General features: G+C 42.3%; 1 protein-coding gene across 1 annotated transcript in view; it reads left to right on the plus strand.

Moving 5' to 3' along the window:
* Nucleotides 1-3,033: 3,033 nt before the first annotated feature.
* The window catches only part of RAD23B (RAD23 homolog B, nucleotide excision repair protein), a 36,814-nt gene continuing 19,529 nt past the window's right edge, over nucleotides 3,034-20,318 (plus strand). The window contains exons 1-3 of the mRNA XM_084225767.1: nucleotides 3,034-3,188; nucleotides 15,793-15,874; nucleotides 18,351-18,430. Of these exons, the coding sequence (XP_084081893.1) occupies nucleotides 3,123-3,188; nucleotides 15,793-15,874; nucleotides 18,351-18,430 (228 nt within the window). The 5' untranslated portion in view covers nucleotides 3,034-3,122. The remainder of the gene's footprint in view (nucleotides 3,189-15,792; nucleotides 15,875-18,350; nucleotides 18,431-20,318) is intronic.

Genomic DNA, 20,318 nt, shown 5'->3' on the forward strand with positions numbered 1-20,318 from the left:
CCAAGTTTTTTTCTCTTTGCCTAGGAGAGGTTTGTATGCTGACTGAGTCAGCATATAAACTGTTGTAAATGAAGTTAGCTAACTGTGATGCTTCAGTCTGTACACAGGGCGATTACCCAAAATACTTCAGACACAGAATGAAAAAAAAAAAAAAATTCCAAGCACTGGCTGTCAAGGAGAAGCACTATGAAACTAAATGATGAGAGTGCTCTGGGGAAGAAATTCCAACCCTCAATTCTGCAACTGCAAGAAAGAACTGGAGAGCTAAGCCCTGCCAGGTTTTATGGAGCTGAATGGGCTGAGCTAGAGGAAATACCAGGAATCTGTTTATTTATTAGATTCCCCATATAGTAAGTTGTCATAAGTTCTTGAATGACTGAGAGGGGAAAAAAAAAATCCCAGCTTCTTTCCCCTTCCCCCCCTCCCCATTCTATTTCAAAATTCAAATAAATGGTCAGGGAAAAAACCTTCATCCTTAGCTGTTCACAGCCTCTGGAGTTGTTTCCCAGTAATTCTGGGGCTTTTACAAGCAGAGCTAAACAGCCACTGTGCAAATGGACCCTTAGCCCTGGGCAGAACTGCTTCACACACTAACCAGCAAACACAGAAGTCAGAATGAGTAGTTTAACACAATCTAAACAGAAAAGAGTAGTGAAACTGACACAACCCCACAGCATGAGGTACTTTAGTTTGCATGTGAAGCTCAGCACTTACATATCTGGACAGCTGAAAGAAAAGTTTTTAAAAAAAAAAAATCCCTTTTATCTTCAAAGTATAGACTCAGGTATCAGGCAGGAGTAAAAGTGAACAAGCAGCATATTTTAAGTTTTTTAAGTTGTAACCACCTAAGCATAAAATAGCAAGAGATTTTTTTTTTTTTTAATGGCTCTCCACGCAGAGCAAGCAAGTTACTCTGTGCTGTCAAGAATGCTGGACTCCTACTAGCAACAGTCAGCGGTTTCTTTTTAGTTGCGAAAGCTGCAGGAGGCTCTGGCTGTCTGGCAGCTGTGTGTCAGAGCATGAGCAGCCCTGTGTGTACGTGTAGCACGTCCCCATTCCCTCACTCCTGCAGGGAAAGGGGTCTCCCTCTTTCCCTCTGCCTGGCAATGCCGTCTGCTGGCTGTGCTGCTGGGAGGAAACAGTGAGGAAGCCAAGCCTACTGTAAAAAAATGAGTTAGAAGATGGTTCTTATTACAAACATCAAGCTGACAATGTGGCAGGCTAGAAATTCTCTGGCCATTACACAATGCTAGGAAATTTGGAGTTTAACTGCAATTAAGTCAGCCTGACATAAGTATCCCCTTGTGCAGAAAGACAGCCTGTATACAAAGAAAATGCCCCAGGAGATCCCACACCTGCAGATGGAAGAGGTTACATGGCACAGGGGAAAGGGTCTCTTTTACCAACACAGCTGGCTCAACTTTAAAGTTTATTTGTAGCAGCTTTCCTCCTATATTATCTAAGGAGCACTAGGGCAAACACAGGTTAATAACCCATCAAAGGCATGCATCAACTACTCAAACACTGAACTGCAAACCACTAAACTCACCATGAGCCAGCAGCGTGCACTCACAGCCCAGAAAGCCAAATGAATCCTGGGCTGCATCCAAAGCAGCGTGGGCAGCAGGTCAAAGGAGGCAATTCCGCCTCTCTTCTCCTCCCGTGAGACCCTCACCTACAGCACTGCATCCAGCACTTGGTCCTCAGTGTCAGAAGGACATGGAACTGCTGGAGCAAGTCCAGAGGAGGCAAGCAAGTTCATCAGGACCACCTTCCCTGTGAAGTCAGGTTGAGAAAGTTGGGGCTGTTCACCTTGGAGAAATTTCCAGTATCTGAAGGAGCCTACAGGGAAGCCAGAGAGGGACACTTTGTTGGGAACTCTAGTGATAGGACAAGGAGGGATAGGTGCAAACTGAAAGGGGGGAGATTTAGGGAATCTCCCCTTTTTAGGGGAATCTCTGCTATTTATTCCAAATTTAGGTTGGATATAGGGAAGAAATTCTTTACTGTGAGGATGGTGAGACACTGGAACAGATTGCCTGGGGAAGTTGTGGTTGCCCCAGCACCTGGAGGTGTTCAAGGACAGGTTGGATAAAGCAACCTTGAGCAACCAGATTTAGTGGGAGGCGTCCCTGCCCATGGCAGAAGGGTTGGGACTAGATGGTCTTTAATATTCTACGAAACCAGCACCGGCAGAACTGAGGTACTATAAACCCGCAAGCGCGTATTAATAAACTTGTGTGACAACTTACAAGTGGTGTGTCCTGTGCCATTCATTTGAAGGAGGAATTTGAGGGGCTGGAGCATGTCTGGGGAAGGGAACGGAGCTGGGAAGGGAACGGAGCCCCGGGAGAGGCTGAGGGAGCTGGGAAGGGGCTCAGCCCCTGCTGGGGCTCCGTGAAAAAGGAGGCTCAGGGGGGCCCTTGTGGCTCTGCACAGCTCCTGCCAGGAGGGCACAGCCGGGGGGTCGGGCTGTGCTCCAGGGAACAGGGACAGGAGCAGAGGGAACGGCGCCAGGCTGGGCCAGGGGAGATTTAGCTGGACATTAGGAAGAATTTCTTCACAGAAAAGGTGAAAAACATTGGAGCAGCCTGTCGAGGGAGGTGATGGAGTAATCTCCCCTGGCCGGGCCAGGGGAGATTTAGCTGGATATTAGGAAAAATTTCTTCACAGAAAGCGTGACTGGGCATTGGAATGGGATGCCCAGGGAGACTGCAGAGTCACTGCCCCGGAGGTGTTCAAGCAACGACGGGACGCGTCACTCAGTGCCGCGGCCTGGCTGACACGGTGCTGTCCGCTCACAGGGCGGACTCGCAGACCTTTTCCCCTGCAATCGCTCCGTTCCTTTTATCTTTCTCTTTCTCTCTCTCTCGCCATATATATATAAATACATATTTTTGTATTTCTGCGTCTCGGCCCGCGCCCCTCCTCCCGCTCTCCCCGCCCTCAGGCGCGCTCGCGCCTGCGCCGTGCCGGGCGCCGCAGGCGGCGCATGCGCGTCCCCCCCTCCCGCCGAGCCCGGCGCCGCCTCCCTCCTCCTCCTCCCTTTCCCGGCCTCTTCCCCGCCACCTCTTCCCGGGGAAGGGACGAGGGCGGCCGGAGCGCGGCACGTACCCGCCGCCATGCAGATCACGCTGAAGACGCTGCAGCAGCAAACCTTCCGCATCGACATCGACCCCGAGGAGACGGTGCGGCCATTCCCGGGCTCCCTCCCCGCCCCCGCCATTCCCCCCCCAACCTCCGCCGTCCCCACCTTCCCCCCCCCAATCCCCGGGACGCCGCCGTGGACAGGGATGCGGGGATCTGTGCCCTCGCCCCTGGGGAAAGGGAGGGACGGAGTCCTCCTGTGGAGGAGGCTGGAGATTCAGTGAGGGGTTAGGGCCGCGGGGGTGGTGCGGTGTCCGCCCGGAATGATTTTGGGGGATTCGGGGCCGCGGGGAGGGGGTGAGCTTAGCCGGCGGTGATGAGGGACCTCTTTTCCCTGGGATGCTGGTGGGTAAGAGTGGCTTCCCATCGCCGAAGGAAAGGGGCTGCCGCGGCCAAACCTCCGGCGGAAGGACTTTTTCCCCCCCTTGTTTTTGAGGAGAACGCCCCGGAGGTGGGAGGGGGAATGGCTCGGGAGATGGAAAGGGGGAATAGCTCTGAGGTGGAAAGGGGAATAGCCCGGGGAAATAGCCCAGGAGGTAGAAAAGGGAAACAGCCCGGGAGGTGGGAGGGGGAATAAAATATCTCACGTAGTCCTGGGGAGGAGAGGAGCTCTATAGGAAAGGGAAGTTTTTCCTGTCGGGAAGCGGGGTGCCGTGCCTTAGCGGTCAGTGGGGCGCAGACCGCTGCTGGTCTATAATGGGAGCACTGGGAGAGGGGATATTGCGGTTGCATCCCTCTCCCGGGGTGGGGCTGGGGTCCAGCAAAAGGCAAATATGGTGGTTCTTCCCATCCTTCCATGGATTCCCACAAGGGAAACGCTGGGAGGGTGGCGGGGCTTTTCTGCCGTGGCAGGAGTGTGATCTGGAGAGGGGCTGGTGTTTGCATCGCTGTGTGCCCGGGCAGGTGTGTGGAGGTGGGAGGTTTTATTGTTTGGCCTCACGGGGCGAGCTGCAGTGATTAATCAGTCTGCACTTAGGAGGGGAGGGAGTGCAGGAGAGACTCGGCTGACCTCGGTGCAGCCGGTGTTGGGGTGTGTGATGGGGTTCACAGCAGCCTCGTTCCCCCTCCCCGCTGCCTTTGGATGTGTCTGAGGATGCTGTGAGCGGAGGAGGAGACATGTTTTGCTTCCAGGTGAATGTTTTCTTCTGGCACACAGGAGCCCGCTGGAAAATCCTCGGGGAGATGCAGTATTCTGAGTGAGAGGAAGGGCCCTAAGTGAGTTGGCAGGGTTGGAAGTTGCCTTGTCACTTGCCTGAGCAGAGATGGTTGTTTTGATCGCCAAGTCCAAGACACACTTGTGGCCTTGGTTTGAAAGATCTGGGGAGGCTGGCAGCTTTCCTTTCCAGCAACCTTTCCTGTGACAGGTGGGCAGTGAAGCTCTAGAAACTGTGGAGCATTGTATCTGCTTTTATAAATGCTGTTGGTTCATCCTCTTCCATCTTAAGAAAATAAAGGGTGACAGTTAAAAGTTGGACTAAGAGCTCATTTGGGTTACCATTGTGACTGAGGGGCATGGCAAATGCCTAGGAGAAGCAGGGGTCAGAAACCTTCAAATATTTAAGACATAAGTCTGTGCTGTTACTGAGAAAACTCTCTTTTCTTTTCTTTTTTTTTTTTCTTTTTTTTTTGTTTCCCCTCTTGCTCTCTGCATTCAGTAAGGTCCTGGGAAGTAAATTCAAGGAGAGGATTGAAGAAGTGTTGCCAGTCAAAGCCCTCACCAGTTTATGAGACAGCAGAATGCAATGACTACAAGTTGGATTGTGGGAAAATGAGACTGCACCCTCTGTTTATAAATGTAGCTGCTACAGTAGCTCAAAATAAAAATGCTCCTCATGAGCATAGCTTCAGGTTTTGGCCAGGAGGAAATCTGGTAGAATTTGAGGGGAACTTTGTTTTAAAAAGGGCAGAATAAAGACTTGATCTTATTATTAGCTGTAGAGGTGAAAAACATGTTTAAATTTCCATGGCACTCTTTTTAGAAAATTACTTAGAAAATTACTGCTGGAAATACTAAAAATCATAGAACTTAGTAAAGAGAAGTTTAGCTTTGAGCCTTCAGTTACAAACTGAGTATTAAAATCAGAAAACACTTTGAAATATACTATGTTGAGGAAGTGCCTCACAAGTGTGTGCTTTGAAGTTCTCAGTCAGATTTTTTGGAATACACGGATTTTAGCTAAAAGTGTGCTGGGTTCTTAGATTAGTTTCCTGAGACCTTGAAAAATGTTTCATGGATTTTGAGAAACATTACTTTTAGTCTTTGGACCATGTGTGTGTTTCTCAGAGGTAGGCTTGTTTACTTGGATTTCTGCCCTGTGCTGTGACAAGGCCAAAAATCATGTAGTTGCAATAGGCACAGGAAACCAGTTGCTCCCAAGTTGGGTTCTAGTTCTGTAAAATTGGCTTTTGTGTTCCTCGCAGTTTCTCCCCTTACTCTCAATACCCAGTTAATCTGGAGAGACTTGATGTTACTGTGCAAGGTAGCAAGATTTAATGCTTGTAACTGAGAGCTGTCATTGATAGGAATATTTAAACCAACGTCCAGTAATAAGTAGAAGCAACATACTTCCCAATAGCTGATTAGCCTTGCTAATTAGCTCTGTGCACGAGCAACTGGTCTTTTTTTTTTTTTTTTTTCCCTATTAATCACGCAGTTGAATTTTAAACTTGTCTTCAGTAGTGTGACTAGTTTTGGTTTGGTTGTGTTTTAAAACATTGGCCAACTGAGCATTTTGAGTGAGTGAAAACTCTACTTGAAGCTATTATCTAGCTTGCCAAAAGCACTGGGTGAAGACTCTCGGGTATCCTGACTGACTAAAGAAGATGAAAATATTTAGCCTCAGGCCTTATTATTGGGGAAGGCCTGTTATCAAATTAAATTTTTGCAAACCTGGCTGTTTTTCTTAAAGTTTTGTGGTGGGCCCATCAAGCTCCACAGGGGTTGATTTACCCATTGTGGCCATTCTCCTGTTCAGAGTGGAGCCACTCAGGGCTTGAGTGTTTAGACCTAACCGGGGTAAATGAAAGCATGTATCCATCTGTACAAGCTGCTGCTTTTTGTTGGCTCTCTGTGAGAAAGTAAACATGTTAAACATTGTGTAAGGAGCAAATAATAAGCACTGACATTGGTGCAGACCTGTGTAGCCACATCTCTCGTCTGAGGTGACAGTGTAGGCTTCTAAATGTGGCACTTCTGTTGTAGCTATGGCTATATCGACAAGAAGCAGGGTTTTAAAAATCTTCAACAAACATTCTTAACTTTTGCCTGGTGTTTCACTTTCAAAGTTAAGTCTCCTCTTTTGTTTTCAGCTCCCCCTGTGCTGTTAACCTAAAAACCTGATTGTCAAAATGCAGAGAAGTGCAAGGAATATTCAGGATGTCAGCAGTCTTTTGGCTGTAGTCTCTGTGTCACATAATATGGGCTTTCACATTTCGCTGTTCCACCACAGCCCTTGAACACCCAGGCAAAGCCAGCTTGTTTAACACCATGTCAGCAGAACACTTAGTTGTGGAAGTTTGAGCTTCTGCCGTGTTCTGGTGTGTCCTCAGTATGAGTATGCTTTATGTGGAGATTTCGGGATGATAACGTTACTGTGTCAGAAGAATTAACTTTGTAGCAGTTCTGGAAAAATCGGGGCTGCTGCTGGGTGAAATGGTGAAAGCTGACTCGTAGGCTTGTATCTTGTGAATGAATGTGAACATACCCTTAAAAACCTCCTTCCCACATGTCTTTCAGTGTAGGTTAATCCTACAGCAGTTGTGGGTAAGGGGATTGTTTTTGTGTTTTCCTGGCAATTTATCATTTTATGGTTAGAGGAAAAGTGATCAGTTCAAAATCCGGAAGTACAGATGTTTTTCAGGTCTTGGTATTCTTTTTTAATTACTCTTTGGGTTGTACAGTAGGTATCTTTATTCTCTTCTAGAAGATTGTTTTGTTGTTCTTGCCTCTGTTTAGGATTTTATTACTCTGTGTGTGTGCTTGCACAGGCAGAGGAGGTGTGAATTTGAGGGTTTTGTACTTGCTGCTTGTAGTTTGATACATGACTCTGCAAAATTGTAACTTCAGAGATCACTAGAATAAAAGTAGCTCCATTTTTTTTCATTGTTTTCATGTTTTGTGCACAGACTGTAGCATTTTGGAATTTTGGTCTGTTACAATTTATACTTGTTTAATTAACTCTGTAGGGGCTTTTCGTTACTGCATTGCTTTGGTAGATAGTCCTTTTTCCTGATTAGAGTTAGGATTTTCAAGCGAGGAGGTTATTCTGATTCTTGGCTGAAGAAGCCTAGGCTTTCACAAGTTCAGGAATATTTTCCTGAAATTCTAGTGACTGTTTTAAATAAAATTTCCAAAGAACTTTGGGCAGGATGACACATTTTTTAAAAAAAAATTTAATAAGGGAAAGTATAAGATAGCATAAATTAATACAACTAAAATTATTTTATTCATATTGGAATATGTTTTTACATGTTGCCCACTTTTCAAATGCTGTGGCTCTGCCCATAATTTTTCAATTACTTTATTGAGAATGTTCTTACCTAGTTTAGCTGTCAGCAAAGAAAAGTTAGCTTTGTACTTTTAATAATTTGGCAGTATTATGTGCCGTATTTCTCAAAATCTAAACGTCCCGAGGTGGCCAGTACACTGGGAAGTTAAATATACAGATTGTATATACTTAAAGATGGTTCTATACATATATTTAAGGTCTGTTTTGCAGTTATGACTGGAAAGCCAGGGTATCTGTCCTTGATATGGATAACAACAGGCTGGAAGGTGTTCCCTTTGAAAGTTGGTGAAAAAGGAGAGTGCGTTTTAATTAAAAAGAATTAATATGAGCAGATGATCCTGCTGCTGGCTGGAGTCCCATTGCTGCCCTTGTGTGTAAATGGCTGTATTTACTGACAGACCTTTTGAAGACATTTTCTTTGAATTCCTGAAACACAGAAAAGGTTATCTGTAGGTGTGAGGTAGGGTGGTGTAAACTTACAGCACTGAAAGGTAGGGCTGGCACTGTTTTTTCCCACACAGGTTTGTGTCTTTGGTCAAGGTTCCTGTGGGTGGAGTGGGCTCAGTGAAACAAATCTCTCTTTATTTCACAGGACATGGTGATGTGCATGTCTTACCTAGAGCCTGTAAGGATGGCTGTCCTCTGCATACTGCCCTGCAGGGAGCACCAAAGGAACAGGAAAAGGAGATGGAAGGGCTTGCCATGGCTGTGAGCACACAGAGTGTTGCCTACACACTGGCTCTCGTTCTCCCTCTCCTCCTTGTCTTTCCCTGTGTTTTTGTGTCAGAGGTACGCAGTGTTGGAAAAGGGTTTTTTAAGTGTCTTTTTAGCATTGATCGAAATGGCTTGCCGGTTTTCTTCATACTCAAACAACTGTGTCACTTTTATACTTGTAAATCAGTTTGTGGGGAATATGCCTATTGTAAAAGCTGTCTGCCCAAATCTACAGGAGAAGTTTTTGTGCTAATTAACAAGACCATTGCAAGAGTCACCCCTCAGGATGTAAGCTTTCTTCCTAAGACAAGCTTTTGTGGCTTCAGAGGCAGAACTGTCCATCTTGCTATTTTTCTTCAAGTTGCAGGTAGCTGAAAGCTCTGCTTTAGGTTGACATTTGTGTTCCTGTATTAGTATGAAGCTGCTTTTAGTCACCTTTTTGCATCAGAGAACTGGCCCTGGTATCTCCTTTTTCAGCAGGGCATACATGAGTTTTGAAATGCAGGACAGAAGTGTGTGGAGGCCTGGAGGCCAGCTTTGAGATCTGAAATTATTTCTCTTGATCTCTGGTCAGTGCATAACGATGACTAGACCTATAAATGTCACTTATGTGTAGATGAGCTCAATTTTGTAGAGGAAATTAGAAGGTAGAGGTAATTGCAGAGAAAGTAAATGTCAGGGCTAAATTTGGATTTTTACCTTGACAATTCCAGATTATTTTTCTTCAGAGGATGCTGCTTCTGTCTTTGTATACGAACTTCAGCAGCAGTAAATACAGCAAGTAAATAAAGGAGCTTATGAATGCTGTATCCTGTCTGTTTTTAAATACTGGAGTAATTCTAGATGCCTTGTTTAGTTGAGTACAACTGTTGTTTTTTTTTTTTCCGAGGCACTTACTAAGCTCGTAAGCCTGACTGGATTCACAAGGCTCTTCGTCTCCTGTGGTTCTTCCCAATTACTGTATCTGTTATGCCTTTGAGGCCTGAAGTAGGGCAGTGATCTCTTCATGTAACCACCATTATTATTGCCTTCTGACTAAATATGACTGTCCTGTTTAGAAACAAAAATAAGAGAACCCTGTAAATTGAGTTTTGTGCCAGAAAAACCTGCTTTTATGATTTGTAGAAAGAAGTAGCTGGAACCAAATAGATTCTTACCAGTAAAATTACTGTAAAGCACTGACTTATGAGCTTAGTAATTTCTTATCCTCTGCATGTTTTCAGTAGTAGGCACAATATTTGTCATTAATCAGTTGCTGATCATGGAGTTTGATTAAGGGTAGTAAAACCTGTTGCACTGGTCATTTTGTTGCTTCATTAGCAGGTTTATTGTCTGATACAGCTGCATTGTCCTCGCCTGACTTTGAGCAGTATTTATGTAGCAGTATAACGTGGTAAATATTTTTGCAAGGCCAGTGGGAGGAGAAAATTCAGGAATATTAAGTCTAAATTCTACACAAGTTTTCAAACTATGATACCCTTCATCAGGGAGGAGGAAAAGAGCAAAGCCCTTTGAAGTAAATGCTTTTGTCCTTGTCTAACCAAGACTTTGAGAAAAGTCTGGGAGAAACATGTTACCTCTCTACAGAAAAAGATTAAGAGTGGTAGAGAATTATAATGTAGATTTTAAAAACTATGCTCTGTGCAGCATTTATTCTCCAAGAGAAGCAGTTCAGCAGAGCTAGTTTGGTAGTTAGGGTCTTTCAGAGTTGGTCTTGGGATCCATCTCTTCACAGTCCTTTAATCCATTTGATAAGAATTTGATTTCAAATCAAGAGAAGCATGATGACATTGAAAAACACAAGGTTTAACATTAGTACCTGTCTGCCTATTCGAGGGTCAGACTTTAGTAAACAGATCTCAAATGAGCAGCAAGGATTAATTGGAATTGGGTTCATTAAAAGGTGAAGCCCTGAAGATCCTGAAACATCCAGAGAGAGTAATGATGCTGTTCTGCTTCAAGTGTGCTGGCCACCTGTTCCCAAGGGCCATGAATTTCTACCTTTGGAAAGAGGTACCTGGAGCCTGTGGGAGACTCTGACTCTGACATGAAAGGAAACTAAAGACACCTGCTTGGCTTAGCTCAAAGTTTTGGTGAATGTTTTACACTGGCAAGCACCAGTGGATGTGGAAAGGCTACTCATGCTTGAATGATATCAGCATAAGAACAAATCAGTATTAATAGTCTATGAATTAACTTGGGGTGGAATCTAGGAAAAGACTTCCAATATCCGAGTAAACTTTGTATCAGCTTCATGGTGGAGGTAGCAAACAACCTTGTCTGTGGGTGCATCAGATTCCTGATGAAGATCATGGTGTGGAAGATGAGTTTGTGGCTTGATGTCAAAGAGTCCTTTCCATCTTTGTATTCAGTTTCTCTCAGTATCTCAAGAAATTCAGCAATTTGTCTTGCCTATGTAATTATACATTAAAACCGATGAAAATGCACTGTTCATCTCTTCATTAGGATTTATGAGATGAGCCTCTGAATAAACTGATGATTCTTGCCTCTTCTGTGTTAGCATTTATATGAGGTGGGAGAAATGAAAATTGGTGTGTGAGAGGGAAGGGTGGAGGGTGTGTGATCAATGGGAACTGCTTGCCTGGATGGAACCCAGCATGCCCTGCTTGCTTAGCTGGCAAAAAGTGACTGCAAGGAACAACTGGGAAACTCAGCACCGGTGATTTCATGAAACCCATTTTTAGATGCCTGTCTGGGATGCAGCTGATGACTGGTATTTCTTTGGAAGACCTCAGTTTTTCAGTTAGGAGTCAGTCAGCTCTGTCTCTTCATTAAACAGATTGCATGGCGTAGTATATTCTCAAGGACATTGAGTTCAGTTTCTGATTAGTAGGGAGAGTTTCACATCGGAGTTCATAGGGGACAGAAGAAAGTCATCTTGGCTTGTAAGTGTGCTGTTTCTGAATCTTTAGGGTAAAGTGTTTGTAGATGAATTGATACTCCTTGTTAAAGTTGTTGCCATAAAGTACAGGCTCTGTTTATTGTGCTGTGAAATTTCATAAGGGCAGAGGAAAAATGGGATTTGGTGAAGTCTGAAATACATTTTGAATCCTAATCTGGTTGAATAAAGCTAGGAAGCCTGAAGGTTTGGTTTATGGGTCTGTATTTATGAGTGAAATAAATCATAATCTATGAACGGTTTCTCAGTTTGATGGATCAATGTGCTGGGTGTGCTTTCCCAAAATTAATTTTCACTTAATAACCAATGCTGGTGCTGGAGTTAGGTTCTCAACAACCTAATTTGCTAGAGGTAAAGCTTAGGATGTGGTTTTTTTCAGCCTTTCATTGCACCAGTAGCTAGAAGATGCAGTTGTCTTCTCTGAAAAGCTTGGAGAGGGCTCCTCCCTCCCTCCCCTCTCCCCTCTCCCCTCTCCCCTCTCCCCTCTCCCCTCTCCCCTCTCCCCTCTCCCCTCTCCCCTCTCCCCTCTCCCCTCTCCCCTCTCCCCTCTCCTCCCCTCTCCCCTCTCCCCTCTCCCCTCTCCCCTCTCCTCCCCTCTCCCCTCTCCTCCCCCCTCCCCTCTCCTCTCCCCTCTCTCCCCTCTTTTTAATTCCTCCTTGAAAATGGAACCTCTGTGGTTTAAATCTAAATGAAAGTTGGTCATACTACTGTCTGACATACAGGTTGTTGCATTGTTTTGCATTTTCCTGTCTTAGCAGAATTAATGGCACAGTTATTTCTCACTATGTCTTCAGTCACTCCAGTTAGAGAAAATTGATGTATCTGATCTTATCTATTCCTTTTTTTATTCTGAGAATTAGTATTGTATCCTCTGCAAATGATGTGTTTCTGGCCTCCTCGGCTAGGCAGTGATGAAAGCCAGAAGATAGGCAAGCACTTTTTATTTTAGCCTGAGTGTTTTCTTGAATTTCTGTCTCTAAGAGGAGAATGATGAAGTCTGCAGCTGACTGCATTTTTTTGCGGGTTCAAGCTCTAGTAGTTAAGAGTTGGTTTAAGTCCTTTTGTTCCTTTGAATATGTGTGATCCAATCAGTTCATTGTATTCATTTGAGATAGGATAGATTCCCTTATCTAAATCACTATTCTTAATAAAGCAGTTAAGCAATGCTCTGAAATGTTTTTGAATTTAATCTTGAAATTACTTGACTATTTGATGTATTTCCAGTTTTAAAGGAGCAACTTGAATGACATGACAGAATTTTAAATTTGTGATTAGGAGCCCATGGTGGATTACTGTCAGTCACCATAAGATATCGAGTATCTTTGGATGGCAAAAGTTTACAGTAGAGTGAATGCCCATTTAAATGACAGACCCATGTAAATGAACTTCCCCTCTGCAAATGACAATGTCCCTGGCTATAGATAGCAAAATACTGTAAATTGGCTCAGTTATGTTAAGCTTAAATTTCTTTTAGATTTTTGTAAGCTGTCAACCAAAGTAATTTGTGTTCCAATTTAGGATGTAATCTGTTCTTAAACTGATTGATGTATGTGGCAAGAATACAGGCAGAGAATAAAGACCAGTGTTGAAAACTGTAACGGCCTTTTCTCCTCAGGATTTCCAGTCTTTTCAAGAATTAAGAAGTTAATGGTGGCCCCTGTATTGGCAAGCTTTAGCCAAAGATTGTCTCTGTTGTGTAGGAGAAAACCTGTAGTTTGTTTTTATGTTCAGAGCCACTATGGTTCTGTAACCTCATGGTGTTGTTTGCATTGATAACTATTTCACTGAGGCAATAAAAACCAAACTGCATCACATGGATCCAGTTACTGCATAGTAATTAGTGCATGTCTTTAGTCTGTCCTGACCTAGACCACCACAATAATAAAAATTATGTTAGTATTAGTATGCAGAGAAGGTTTTTGGATTGTGGAAGGGGCCTGTACAGCTGAAGCACAGCCACCTGAATGTCCAACAAGGCTGGAACTGCCTGTGGCCGCTGAGTTAGTTTTCCTAGGTGTAACCCTGTGGAACATGGATGGGGCTGTGTGCTCTTGGTGTGCTCAGCACATGGAGGATGTGGACCTTTGGGAGCTGGTCCTGAGGAGCCCATGAAGGTCTTCAGAGGGTGGAGCACCTCTCCTATGGAGACTGGCTGGGAGAGCTGGGGTCATTGAGGCTGGAGAAGAGAAGGCTCTGGGGGGATCTTGGAGAACCTTCCAGTGCCAAACAGAAGGTTCTTTGTAAGAAGGATGGGGACAGACTTCTTAGCAGGCCTGTTAAAATAGATGTAAGGAAGGAATTTTGTACAGTGAGGATGGTGAAACACTGGAACAGATTCCCAGAAAAATTTTTTTCCTCATTTCCCTTGGCTCCATGGTGTAAATGGAAGTTTGCCTACGTCTGGAGGTGAGTGCTACCTGCCAAAGGGATGAAAGCATAGTCCTGTTTGTTGCAGACTTATGGAGGGGGGTTTGCAGACTTATTTTGGGAGGTTTTGGAAGATGGCAATGCCTCTGGTTGCTTGCAGTATATAAATCACAGCACAGTAATAACAAGGGGAAATGCTACACACAGGTGGTCAGCAAAGGCAAATGAATTGTTGGATCCTCCTACGATAAATATCTTAACTCCTTTTCATGGATCCAATTATTGTGTAGTAAATCAACATGTGTGTTCAGCGTGTCCTGGACTGTTAGCTGTTCAAACATTTATGTTTGAAAGAACACGTCTTGATTTTGTTCCCTGTGGGAAAAAGACTGTTGTCTGGAATAAAACAATAGAAAATAAAGGAGACTAACTAGACATTTGAAGCCAGTACTTTGATTGATGCAGTGGACATGAAACAAACTTTAATTTTCTCCCTGAAAATAGATTACGCATGTTAGTCACATTGCAATATTTCTTACAAATCTATGACAAACATGGTACCTGGGTATACAAGTAGTATGGAGTCATTATTTTTGAGTGATTGGTACAAGTGCATAAGTATAAGAATACATAAGGAGAGTGTTAAAAAGTAGACATTTGGAAACATAACAGGCTTGTAATGTGTTTCAACGGATTTGCCCTAGTGCATGCAGGACTTTACCTGAAGTTGTGTGAAGTATTAGACAGTATTATTATTAAAGTTTAGGGAGAAAATCCTTGGTGGCTTATCTGTGGTGAAAGAGATTGTTCAGTAGCAACATGAGTCATTTCCATCCTTAAAACTGGGGAGGAATTAACAAGTTCATATTTTTAATTTTCAAGAAAATACGCCTTAAAAAGAAATGTAAATCCAGGGATAGGACAGATTGTTGTAAAGTAAGTGTGTGAGAATGATGATGCTTTCAGCAAACTCCTGTCAAATTTGACTATCCTAAGGACTTATGGGTGGCAGTGAGCTGCTCTTAGTTTTGCTGTGGGAGAGCAACTGCCTGGTTGGAGACTAATTCCAAAGCATTTGGCGGGTGCTGGGGTGGCATGTATGGTACAAAATACCAAAAGCATCCTTTCTTCATCTGCTGGGGAAAAAGAGCTAGCTCCCTATTTTTGTTTAGTTCCATAGAGGGAAGCAATATGTTGCATTCTGTATCCTTGCAGACCTTTATGAAATAGATTTTTTTGAATATTCAGGAAAAAAATCCCCAACCTTTAGAAGGTGGTGTTAGCTTGTAGTAATAAGCTCATAGCAGATTGGTTGTCTTTGTTTTCTCTACACTGGGAGTGTCTGCAAAAAAGCAAGCAGAATTGACTGTGTGTGCAGGCAGTTTGTCTTGAAACATGACTGCAGATGTGTCAGTGCAGGAATGCTTTTACAGGAGCTTGCTTTACCTCCTCAAGGTAGCACTACAAAGCCTTGCTGGAGAACTGAGAGCATTCTCATACAGAGAATGCTAGCAGGGCCACTTGAGCTATTGGTGGTGTGAAAGTGTGGGTGATGGATCAGTGCAAGCAAGTAAATGTATTGGCTTAGAATTGCTGTGTGAAGCTCCAGAAATTGTGGTGGAGAGGGAGGAGTTGAAAATAATTTATGTAAGAAAAGCATCTGAACACTTTGCACTAGTCTTTGCATATGGGGACTTCAAGGTTGGATGTCATGGTGATCTCACCAAGAAAAAACCCCAGGCATTCCCTGAAAAGTGGTTATGATGATGAAAACCTTCTGCTCTGTTTATAGCAGGTGTACCCTCGGCATTCAGGGAAAGGACAGGGCAAATGGGTCAAGAGATAAAAACATTTTTGCTCCCCAAATTTCTTAATTTACTTTTTCACGGTGTTGTGCACTCATACTAATAACTTCTCGTGGAAAAATTAATTACTTGATTTGATTCAGCACAGACTATTTGGGAAAGGGGCATGTTGCTCTGCAAAGTGGTTACAGTGACATATTCTGAAGGCTGATAAACTTGAACATAATCAAGGCATGATTGAAACTACTCTTCAGTATTTAAAACTTAAAGTATACTTAATTAGGTTTGTACTGTGAACTTTGTTTTCATTAAGACTGTTTTTGTGCTTTAGGTGAAGGCACTGAAAGAGAAGATTGAATCAGAAAGGGGGAAAGATGCCTTTCCAGTAGCTGGCCAAAAACTAATTTATGCAGGTAATGGATATTCTGAACATAACTTATCTGAACCTGCTTTATTTTATGTTGTTGTTTGACTTGGATGTGAATGTTAAGTCTTCTAAGAATTCTAAGAACTGAAGTACAGACAGAATAAAAACCCCCACTAACACAAAAATTAACTCAATGTCAAAGGGAACTCTTAATTTTGAATTAGAATTTTTAAAGTTTTCATGCATGTGTGTCTGTCATCTTTTCTCTTGTAACATGATGTCTTAGGGATATGCTTAGGGTGAAGAAGAAATAGCTTTTTTTTTACAAGAATTCAGGATTTAAGCAGGTCAAAGCTGCTGTTCTGGCTTAATTTTTTTCTTGTTCAATTTATGCTGTGTATAGCTGAAGCATTGCTGTATATACCACAGAGAATTAAAAACTAGATTATTTCTTTTGGATTGACAAAAGGACCCCACCACCAAATCCTTGCTGTACAAAGGTACTTTCAATACTTTTAAGCTCTGTCACTAGAAATGTGCATTATGTACTAGCAAAAAGCAGGCTAATGTCAGTTAAAAACATGAAATTAACTTTATTTGAGCTTACTTGCCTTGTTCATTCTGGTGCTAATACAGAAATCCATTTTTTTGTTTTCACTTCATGTCAGAACTTTGGTGCTATTCCAGTACTCCCTCTAGTGTTTTTTTTTTTTTTCTCTCTCTAAAACTGGGTTTGAAAGAAACTTTGGTGGACTTTTCACTTTTGTCATATACTTACTGCTTTGTAACAAGTATTGTCTCTTTCATTTGTGATAAGCCAAAGCCACTGTTAAGAGTGGGGAGATGCTGATGGGAGAGAAGTTGTGTGTACAGCTCCTCTGGACTACATCTCATAGCAAGTTTTATGTCCCTGGTACTTAAGTGGAGGGAGTGCATGTCAAGAACATGAAGGTGGAAGTCTCATGCACAACCAAGAAATGTGAACCAGGCAGAAGGTTTTGTGCAATGTGTGTAACTGCATGGCACTCTTAATATTGTGTTTCTGTGACTGCGAAAATCAAAGATTGCAAAAGATTCTGTGACATGACTCAAGTGTTTTGTGAAGTCAGAATGTATCTCTAGTGTTGAGTAATCCTCACAAGCAGTAGGAAATATAGGAAATACAATTGAGAATATAATATTGTACAAAGACGGATTCTCTTATTTTTCTTTTTCTTGGACAAGAGATATGAAGGTATATTGATGACTTTTTTATTTTTATTAAAATTAACTGTAGAATTTTCATAGTTTGGTAAGGCAAACTGATCCCCCCCACTGACTTTGATTAGAGAGGCAGATCCATTGTGTTGACATCTGAATTAGGGTGAGTTCTAGAAACCCTGAGAGTGGTGGGTTCTGAGAAAACAGGATGTTTGTATATATACTTTCATAAAGTATATATATCATATTGCAAACACATTCATTAAAGCCATCCCCGAAGTGCCTATAAAAAATTGTGAGTAAACCCTTGTAGGTTCTGAGTCAGATGCTACAGGTATTGCTATTACTGCACTACATGTAATACTTCCTTGAATGTTTGACCTGCAAGGCTGGTGGAACCAGTCTTTTGTGTTCTGAGTGCCATGAAGTGTTTGTGTTGCTAGATTTCCTTGCAATCATCAGGATGTGTCCTTCTGGTTGCAGTCCACTGGAGAGGTTATGAAATTGAAGTGGTCTGCGGCACATCTTCAGAAAATTAATCATTTAAACTGTAAAATATTCCCTGAAAATTCTGTAGTGGAAATCAGTGCTATAAAACTCACTGAAATACAGACTTGTTTTTCTGATTTGTGGTGCTACCTCTAAGTCAGCTTATTCTAAGAAAAGGCAAAAAGTATGTGGCTTACTGTGTTCCCAAGTTCTTGTAGAAGTGATGCAAATCTGTTTTGTCACAGTACCACCTCTGCTTATGAAACATCAAAAGTCGTAGTATAACAGATGTTTCTGGGTTTGTCTGATAGCTTTTTATCCTTCTGTCAGGGTGGCAAGTTACGGAATAGTTCCAGCTTTTTCTAATGTTTTAACCTTGCAAATAGTTAAAGTGGCAAGGTCACACACTTGTTATTGCAGGTAATGCTCTTATCTGAAGAACAAATGGAAGATAAGTAGAAAGGAATTTCTCTTGCTCTGTAAGCAGACATAAGTTACTTGGTTAAGCTTTTTGTGTGTTAATGCCTTTCCTCTGTATTACATCTTTGTTAAGGATCTTTCCAGATTCCAGTGAATCTTTCCAGATTTCATGCTTTTATTTTAAATGGCTTTAAAGCACTTAGGGCAGCAGCCCTCCAGCTATCCACTACTCTGTACATCACATGAGGAAAATTGTAGCTCTGCTGCCAAAACTTAATGGCCAAATGGCTTTTTGTTGGGTTGTTTAACATTTCTTTATAAATCTGCATAAAACATGTATTTGTGAGGAAATCCCAAGATCATTTATTAATTTGTTAAACAGCTTCTTAATTTCTGCCTGTTTAATTTCCCAGGTAAGATCCTTAATGATGAAACTGCTCTTAAAGAATACAAGATAGATGAGAAGAACTTTGTGGTGGTTATGGTGACAAAGGTGAGTAATCATTTCTTTTGAGTAGAAAGCTTCATTAATTTAATTCTATTTTTTCTTGTGATGAATGGTTGTATATGTCCATCCTTAAAACCAGTGGAATTTCATCCTAAGCAAATTCAGGTCAACATTAAAAAGCTTGTGTGAATAAATAAAAAATATTGCTTCACAGTCTTGGTTTGCCTAGGCTGATTTTTACTTTTGCTCTGTGCTGAATATTTGTATCAAGAAAAAATTGCTGATTTTACTGTTTATTCTTTCATGTCTCTGTTATTTTTTTCCCTTATATTATTAAAAGGAAGAAGGCAACCTAGGTAGTTTGTGGTTAAATCTTCTGCATGGAGCTCTTCCAGCCTTGCCATGTTGCTTTTCATAGTTCATGGCTTTTTCTTCTGTCAAAATCAACAGCATAAACCGGTAGAGACAGGATACATCTGGCAGTAAACAAACCTGTGGGTTTTGAAAGACTGCAAGTGCAATTTATAGGGAATGGCTGTGACACGTGTTTGAAGTATGTCTTCTCTGAACCACTTGTCTCGCTGCTTCCAGGAATCAAGCCACTGATTTTCCAGGCATTCCAGACCATTGCGAGCTGAATAAAGTGGGCTTCATCTGTGTTTTGGAATATTAAATTAATTTTGAAGCTAGAGTTCCTCCTCCTGACAAAGAGAACAGATATTCTGATGCCCCTTATTTCTATCTGATAATAGTAAACATAATTAAACAGGTGGGCTCGTTAAAGATAACTGTTGTTGCTGTCTTCCTGAATGAACAGCTTCCTATTCTGTGGTTTGCCACAGGGGCTTTTATCAGTACTAGAAAACAGGTGCAGATGAGATATCAGAGTCCAGTTTTTCATTTTGTTGATAGCAGAAGACTCCAGAGAAGTTGTGCAATTGCCACTCCTGGAAGTGTTCAAGAAATGTGTGGCTGTGGCACTGAGGGACACTGTTTAGTGGTGTGTGTGGCAATGCTCGGTTAGATTCTATCATTTTAGAGGTCTCCTCAACAATTCTATGAGTCTAAAGGCAGGTCTCCATGAAAAACTACTAAATTCGGTATATTCTGATAATAAAGGACCTGTCCCTTGGGCATTTCTTCAGTCTTACAATCTTTTTGCTAGTCTTGGAGCTCAATTGCTCTTTCCTGATTCTGTTGTGGGTAAGACATGCCCAGTCATGTAGGCACAGACTGCTAACTTTGTCTGATGCTCAGACGTTGTTGCATTAAGGGTTTAGGAATCCAGCAGAAAATAACCCTCCTTGCATTCCAACAGTGTCAGTGTTTTTCTTTGAGTGCCTATTAAAATGTTATTTGCTGTGCCCATCATGTTGGAAGCTATTCATTCTTAGCTTTACCTCTCTTTGCCAACAAAAGGAGGAAGTAAATGTTTTCTTCAAGCAGGCAATGTCTGAAAGTGGTGCACCTTGAATAAGTAGTTTTGTTAAAGTTCAGCTATTTCTCTTGAAAAGGCAAAGATTCGGGTCAGCTTTGTCAGCCCTTGGGGCTATTTCTATATAATGGGATTAATACTGCATCCAAGAAAAATTCAGGTTTCCATTAGAGATGTGAAGATTATTTCACAATTGCATACAAGTATTATTCAGTCTAAATATTCTGCTGTAAATTTGGTAGTCCTTCATTCTGCTGTTTCCTGGGTGCTTACTTCATGAACTGAAGTATATGAGATGTTATTTTAGTGCTCTGAATGCAAAGATTGCATAACTGAATCATGTTGCAGACAAAGTTGGGTTTTTTTTCCGCATCTTGTGTTCCAGCAAACAGAATTTATAATGAAATGTGATTTCTGTCTTAATCACTTTTCTCCACATCTGAGTGGTGAGAGAAGCTTATGCTTGTTCTGCAGATGTTTTTTGTCAACTCTCTTGGT

The sequence above is a fragment of the Fringilla coelebs genome (genome assembly GCF_963513975.1).
Source record: "Fringilla coelebs genome assembly, chromosome: Z".
NCBI classification, from domain to species: Eukaryota; Metazoa; Chordata; class Aves; order Passeriformes; family Fringillidae; genus Fringilla; species Fringilla coelebs.